The sequence below is a fragment of the Octodon degus genome, unplaced genomic scaffold (genome assembly GCF_000260255.1).
Source record: "Octodon degus isolate 3935 unplaced genomic scaffold, OctDeg1.0 scaffold00054, whole genome shotgun sequence".
NCBI classification, from domain to species: Eukaryota; Metazoa; Chordata; class Mammalia; order Rodentia; family Octodontidae; genus Octodon; species Octodon degus.
In genome coordinates, this window is record NW_004524630.1 from 338988 (window position 1) to 347110 (window position 8123).

General features: G+C 40.8%; 1 protein-coding gene across 2 annotated transcripts in view; it reads left to right on the forward strand.

Annotated features, from left to right (window-relative positions):
- Positions 1–8123, forward strand: part of Nsmaf (neutral sphingomyelinase activation associated factor) — an 84435-nt gene that overhangs the window by 38075 nt on the left and 38237 nt on the right. For both annotated transcript variants that reach the window (XM_023717679.1, XM_023717680.1), the window contains exons 7-9: positions 246–317; positions 614–661; positions 754–806. In XM_023717679.1, the coding sequence (XP_023573447.1) occupies positions 246–317; positions 614–661; positions 754–806 (173 nt within the window). The remainder of the gene's footprint in view (positions 1–245; positions 318–613; positions 662–753; positions 807–8123) is intronic.

Below are 8123 nucleotides of genomic sequence, written 5' to 3' on the forward strand. Positions count from 1 at the left end.
CAGGTGAGCCCTTGGCTCGGGCCCTGGGCGCGCAGGTGAGCCCTTCGCGCAGACCTCAGGTCAAGGACGCTGTGCTCGTTGCCGCACTTTGTTCCTCAGGATCGTCCATCCCAGGACCCCATCTCCAACACAGAGCACTAGAAGAAGCATGCAGAATTTCGTAGATGCTCTTCACAGGGCCCTAAAGTAACACAGTAGGTATGCTGCTTCTCTTCTGTTGTTTGATGTCTTCTCCTTTTTGCTAGGGCAAAATGGAGTATGTGTTTGAGTTGGACGTTTCCAGGAAGGTCGAGGACGTGGTGGAAACGCTGCTTCAGGTAAGGCAGTGACCCAAGAAGTGCTCACCAGAAGGAGAACTCAGAGCAACCTGAGGCAGAAATCATTTTTAAAACATATTTTATCATTTCATGTTGTCAAACTATAAATCTTTTCTAAATATCTAGCAGATTTACTTGAATATACAGAACTTGAAAACTGTGTGTTAGGAAGAAGTGGTATCAGAAGTAATCTTGACTACTTCAAGGGGCATAATGGATATTTTTCATCTTTTTCTAAAGAAATGGTTGGTGTTTTTTCAGAGAAAAGCTAATCTTGTGTGTCTCCAACTTTGTAGCTTCACAGAGCCTCCTGCCTTGACAAGCTCGGTGACCAGACTGCCATGGTGAGCGTTTCTAGTGACCGAGTCTCTGATTGTGAATTAGCTTGTGCTCATATTTTATTTATTCACGTTTTCAAACGGTTCTGTTCCCTTAGATAACAGCTATCTTGCAGTCACGCTTGGCTAGGACATCATTTGACAAAAACAGGTGAGTTCCTTATTTTGTTTCCTGATTCCAAGGGCAGTGGAGGTCTTCATCTGTAGACCTCATGTGACGTGTCCAGAGATGCTGTTGGGGTCATCTCACCCCAGACCTGCATGTCTAACGTAATGTAGGAAAAACCATGGTTGCTTCCATGGCTGTTCTCCACTCTGACAGCTGCCAGTTGGAAACACCTGTGGACCAGTACTGTCCCCATCTGTTCTGTACATGCCTGCTGCCCTGCTGCCATCACCTCCACCCAGCCCTTGTTCCCCTCCCCACCCACTCCAACCCTCCCTCCTCCACTCTTCTCCACCTGAACGGAGGGTCCTTTTAAGATATGTTCTTTCTAAAGAACCTCTGTGGCCACATCGCTGACCCGTTCCCAGTTCTCCAAGGCTCCAATACCTTTGAGAGAAGCCTGGACTCAGGCTTCTATGGATGCAGCCTCTGTGTGCCAGGTCTCCTTTTTGAATGGCTCATTGTTCTCCTAAAGTCGTTTTTTTTTTTTTTTTTTTTTTGGTGGAACCAGGGATTGAACTCAGGCCCTTGCGCTTGCCAGGGAAGTGCTTATTCCACTGAGCCATCTCCCCAGCCCCTCATTGTTCTCTTGCGTTCAGTCTGCTAGCCTTTTCTGGTTTTCCTGTTGGGTCAGGTTTCTCTTGCCTCTGTGCCTTCATTCAGGTTCCTTCTTTCATAGAACACTTGCCCTCTCTGTGTTTGGCTCACTCTTACCTTCCGATTTCAGCTTAGCTGTCATTCTTCTAGAAAGTCTTCTCGGCCCTTCGAATTGAGACGAGTACTTTGCTTTCACATTGTGCCCCGTGGGGACAAAGCAAGCGAGTACATACTCTTGCTGCTCTAATGGATTTTTCATTGATTTTCTTGGCTTGATTAAAGTATACAGGACACTTTTATATTATGTTGTTCTTGTTTCTTGCTCTCGCGCTCCATATATATATTTTTTTTTCTACTTTTTTTTGGGGGGAGGCAAAGTTTCACTGTGTGCAGTTCAGGCTGGCCTTGAGGCTGACGCTGAGACTTACGCGCTGCCAGCTTGCTAAGAGGGCATGTGAGGCTGGCCTTGAATTCATTTTGCAGCCCAGGCTGGGCTTAAGCTCTCAGCAGCCCTCCTGCCTCAGTCACCTGAATACCAGGATTACAGACGTGTGCCGCTGTATCCAGCCTTCTTGCCTTAGATTAAGTAGATTCTCTCACGTAGAATTGGGTTTGTCCCTGTCTTCACTCTGATAGCAATGTATTCCTGTAGTTCATGGAAATTGCTAGTGCAGGTAGTACAGACCTCACAGCTTGCTTTCCTCTTTTACCTTATGTATTCACTATTCTTAATATTCTGTATCAATAATTAGCTTGTCAGTTTCCATAAAAGAAAGCCTGTTGGGCTTTTACTTGGGTTGCAGTAAATCTTGTTTTCTCTCCATTTATTTAAATCTTTATAATCTTTATTGTTTTCCCTTTTTAAAAATAATTTTATTGAGAAACAAATAGCAATGAGACAGTTTCAAAGCCGATTAGTAGGACAGTTTCAATAATTAATACATTGCATATTGTTGTCTTTGTAGTGGTTATTCATAGTACAAGATGCAGACATGATATCCTCTCCAAGCACTATTAGCACAAATCTTTCTATTCATTGAATTAAGAGAAAGTAGCTGTGTATCTATCCTATTTTGAATATACAAATACAAAATGGTCCTTCATTTGTATCCCCCTTTTGGTTCATTTTGTCAGAGAAAGGTATTCCATTGTCATTTAAATATTGTGGGTGCGTGAATTCAGCAAAATAATCCAGTGTAGTTCAATAGTCCATAATAGTGGGTTTTCTGTAGGACTGGCAATGTCAGAAGTTGTTGACTTGAGCCTTTTACAGCTCAGCATATTAATATGGCTTTACTTTTTATACTTCGTTTTTGTACTTTTCTGCTGGATGGTTAAGACCAAGATAAAACAAAACCTGTACAACAAGAAATGTAACTTTTGTATCTGACAAGGTCAGTCAAACATTTTTCCTGATTTATGTTAGATATATTTCAAATACTTTATATTTTTAATAGTATTGCAGATGGTACATTACTAAGTACTTTATTTTCTGTTTATTCTTGATGCATGGAATGCAATAGACTTTTTTTAAAATTTTATTTATTTATTTATGTGGCCAGCTCAGCCCACCAGGGGGCGGGGCTGGCTAGCATGTGGTGCTGGGGGATCGAACACTTCGCCAAGCCTGCTCCAAGTAGGTGCTTTAGACAACTGAGCCATCTCACCAGCCCCGCAATAGACTTTTGTGTTGTTTCCATTAACACTGTGATCAATTCCATTAACTTCAGTATATTTAGATTTCTCCTATGTACAAAATCTTCTCTATGAATTATTTATAGTGTCTCTTAACTGGCAGTTTTATTTTACTTATTACTTTTTAATTTTAATTTTGTGGCTGGCTCAGGCTGCCTTAAGGGTGGGTCTGGTAAGGCATAGGAAGCTAGGGATTGAACTGCAGTCCCCTGTAGCAGTTTTATTTTAGATTCTTGCATTTGTAATCATTCATGCTTAAGACAAAGTAGAAAATATTGGTGGAATAGATTGATTCGTTTATGATTATGTGTCAGTCTTTCGCTAGAAGCCTGTATTTATAAATGACAGCAGTTTGTTATTTCCCATCTGTATCTGCTCTCTGGCCCTAATTTGTGTGTATCAGCCACCCTGACCCGTATTCTGACTACACTTTAACCCGTTAAGTAACCTGCCGGAAAAGCTGTCTGTGGTTTTTTGTCTTCACTTGATTGTTTTTCTGTTTCTCTACATCACATTAATTTTTTTAAAAGATGTGTTTGGTACAGGGTCTCACTATGCAGCTTGGACTTGTAGTGATCCTCCTGTCTCAGCCTCCCCAGCGCTGGGATTACAGGCATGCACCACCACACCTGGACTCGGTGGCCCTTCAGCACATCTGGGGCAGGGCCAGCATGCATGTGGTGCTGGGGATTGAACCCTGGTCCCTGCGCTTGCTTAAGCAGGCGCTTAGTCCACTGAGCTATCTTGCCAGCCCTTCATTAATTTTCTGTTTATTTTTATAATCACAGGATATATTAGGTAACTGTATTGCCAAGGAAGAATAGTTTTTATTTTGGAAAGAGAAAGGAATAATACTAAGAAAAGTCACCCTCCTTTGACCTAGTTAGAGTGTCATTTTTCTAAGTAGCCATTTAAACTTCAATTTTGGACATGAGCAATGGGATTCATTTAAAAAGTGGCTCACTATGAAATTCTTAATGTATCCATCTCTGAAATGGTAGACTAAATAATCTAAGGAGAAATTTTACACTATAAAGTGAAATGTTCCATTATTGCATACTTCTTCTAGAAGAAAGTAAATTTTTGGTAAGATAGACTTTTGTCATATTTTTGAACAGTTATTTTTTTATGAAAGGACTATAATTTATATTCTCCTGCTTCTGCTTTTGGTAATTTTCAGACCCTCACAAGTTGAAAGAGTAATATAATGGACACAAGCACCCTGTAATTGCTAAGTTTGCATTAAGTCTTACCTACCAGTGAGTTCATTCATGTGGTTGCTGTACGTGTGGATGTGTGCTGTCTGTGCGTGTGTACACTTTGTGTATGTTGGTGCGGATAGGTGTATACAGCTGGCCCTCTATACTTGTGAATTCCATATCTCTAAAATCAACCAACTGCAGGGTAAAAATATTTGTAAAATATGCCTGGTTAGGTGGTGCCTGACCATAGTCTCAGAAGTTAGGAGGCTGAGACAAGAGGATCCCTGTGAGTCTGAGCTACAAAGTAAGTTTCAGGGCAGCCTGGCAAAGTGGACTAAGCACCTGCTTAGGCAAGTGCAGGGACCAGGGTTCGATCCCTGGTACCACATGCACTGGTCTCACCCCCCCAGGGGGCAGATCAAACCAGCCACTGAGATTGGGCATGGTGGTGCATGCCTGTAATCCCGTGCTGGGGAGGCTGCAAGCAGGAGGATCACTATGCGTCTAAGCTATGTAGTGAGACCCTGTACCAAATACATAAAAAAACCCAAAACCATAGTTTTGGCAAAACCAGAAATTTTTGACAGCTCCGCCTAGTGGTACATTCCTGTTTACAGAACTGGGAAGGCTGAGGCAAAAAGATCTCAGTGAATTTAAGTTCAGCCTGTGCTACATAGTGAGTCCAAGGCCAGCCTGAACTACATAGCAAGACTCTGCCCCCAAAAACTCAATAAATAAATAACAAAAAGGAAACATTAAAGACAAAATCAATATATACCTACATATAAAATACTATACTGTGTGTGAAAACTAATAGAGTAAAATATGAAAAAGCAAAAGAAATTATTAAAAGGGATCTATAATAGGCTTTATAGAAAATAAAAGTGCATTCTGGTATGAACAGAATAAAGAAAGGAAAATACACTGTGAAACACAGATGGTGGGCTGGGGAGATCGCTCAGCAGTCTAAGCACCTGCCCAGCAGGCACAAGGACTTGGGTTCAACCCCCTGTACCACATGCTGTGCTGGTCTGCGCAGACCTGTAACGCCAGCGGTGGCGAGGCTGAAAAGAGGAGGATCACTACCAGTCCTAGCTGCACAGAGAGACCCTGTGCCAAAAACATATAATAATAATAATAATAATAATAATAATAAATAGAATAAAAAAGGCCAGCCTGAACTGTATATTGAGATCTTGTCTCAAAAACAAAAAATTTGAAAAAATGCTTTTTTTTTTTTTATTTAGTACAGGGTGTATAGGGTCTCACTAGGAGATCGGGCATGTAGTGATCCTCCTGTTTTCAACTGCCCAAGTGCTGGGACTACAGCACGTGCCATCACACCCAGTCTCAGTCTCAGTCGTGGTCTCAGCACCGCCCCCCCGGGGTGGGGCCGGCACCCCATGCTGGGGATTGAACCCCGGCCGCTGCGCTCTGCCTAAGCAGGTGCTCTAGTCCGTTGAGCTATCTAGCTGGCCCCAAAAATGCCTTTGCATTGAATAAGTACAATTCTTCTCATAATTTCCCAAATAACGCAGTATATAATAACTATTTATATAGCACTTTCATTGTATTAGGTACTATAAGTAATCCATAAATGACTTAAAGTATACAGGAAGATATACATGGGGTATATGTAAATTTTACAGTATTTTATATAGGGGACCTAAATATCTATGGATTTGGTGGTGTTCATATAGATATATAGGTTTGTCTTTGTATTTGTATATGATGCATGTATGTGTATTATGTATAAAAAGTGTATGTAAAATTTTTTAAATCATTTGAAACTAGATTACAAGACATTTTGACCTTGCTGCATAAGTACTTTACCATATCAGCATATTTCCATTTTATTTATTTATTTATTTTTTGTGGAACTGTGTATTGAACTCAGACCCTTGCGTTTGCCAGAGAAGCACTTATTCCACTGAGCCATCTCCCAACCCCAGCATATTTCCATTTAAATACGTTCTACATTTCTTTTCTTTTGAGGGAGGGATGTTTTGAGACAAGATCTCTAGCCCAGGCTGGTCTTGGACACAGCGTGATCCCCCTGCCTGAGCTTCCCGAGTGCTGGGATTGAGGCATGAGCCACCACTTCCCCTCTGGTTTGGATTTTGGGTGCTGGGAATTGAATTCATGGCCTCATACATTTTAAGCAAGTGTGCTACACTGAGCTACACCTCCAGGCCTGTGGTGTTTCTTGATTCCATTGTCATATTTAGTTAGTAATAATTTGACAATATTTTCTAATATATACCTCCATATTCATTTGTACCTTACAGTATCTTCTTTCATTAATTAATTTATTTTTTCTTTATCTGGTACAGGGTCTCACATACAGCTTGGGCTCATAGTGATTCTCTTGTCTCAACCTCCCTAGCACTGGGATTTCAGGCATGTGCCATCGTGCGTGGTTTTGACATGCCTGGGGTTCTGGGGCCGGCATGGCATTTGGTACCAGGAATTGAACCCAGGTCCTTGAGCTTGCCAAGGTGCTTAAACTGCTGAGCTGTCTTCCCCAGCCCTGTATCTTCTTTATTTTGGGCTGACTGTAGTAAAGAAAGCACAGAAGGTTTTTTTTTGGTCTTTTTCAGACAATGGTCTCACTATGTAGTTAAGGCTGGCCTTGAACTCATTTGGTAACCCCAGGCTGGCGATCCTCCTGCCTCAGCCTCCCAAGTGCTGGGATTACAGGCCTGTGCCACCACACCCAGCTAAGACAGAAGAATATTGTAGAGTTCTCTTTTAGGCCTCCTTGATTTTCCCCCTTGTTTTATGGTTAGTCTGTAAGTACTATGCCATTTTATTGAGGAAATTTCTAGATACTTGTTCTATGCTATGGAAAATTATTTTCCAATAGTTTTTACTGTTATATAGAAATAAATTCTTTTTCTTACTTTGACATGTCTTATAACTTTACTAATTCACTGATTAGTTTTAGAGAGCTTTAAGTTTTCATAATCATTTAATCTTTGAATAATGACTTTTCTATTTTCTGTTTCATTTTACTGTTTTATTAATAGATGTGGTGGGAACAGATTTTACACTTGGCCTATTCTGCATCTTATAGAAAAATGCTTTTGTGTTTCCTTATTAGAGAATGACTCCAGGTTTTTCATAAATGCTGAATCAGAATGAGAAGGCCCCTTTTTCCTTCTAGTTTCCCAAGAGTTGTTTCAACAACACATACAATATATTTCATCAAGTACTTTTTCTGCATTTATGGATGTGATCCTATTTTCATTTTTTTTGTTCTGTTAACAGTATGAAACATAATCATTTAATTTTTAATGTTAAATCAGCCTTGTGTGCATGGCATAATCTAAAGCCACAGCGCACTGTCCTCTACCCTGCAGAATTTGCTGTGCTCACACGTGGCTGAGTGGTTTGCATCCATATTGATGGGCGGCACGGCTCTGTCACCCTGCACACTGCATTTGGCACAACTTCTGCTGGCCTCAGGAAATGAGTTTGGAAGGTTCCCTTATCCTCTGTTCACAGAAAAAATTTGAGAGCACTGGGGTTCCTTTTTTTCCCCCCCAGAACTGGGGATTGAACTTGCCAGGGAAGTGCTTATTCTACTGAGCCATCTCCCCAGCCCCTCACTGGGGTTATTTCTTTCTTACATTTTAATAGAATTTCTTGATAAAGTAATGTAGGTTTGAAGTGTTCTTGGTGATTATTCTTAGAGAGTTCTAGACATAGGACACTTTAGTTTACTTATATTTCTTTTGGTTGGGTTGTGTATTTCAAAAAACTGTTCATTTCATCTAAGTTGCCATTTAATTTCTTTTTTTTTTTT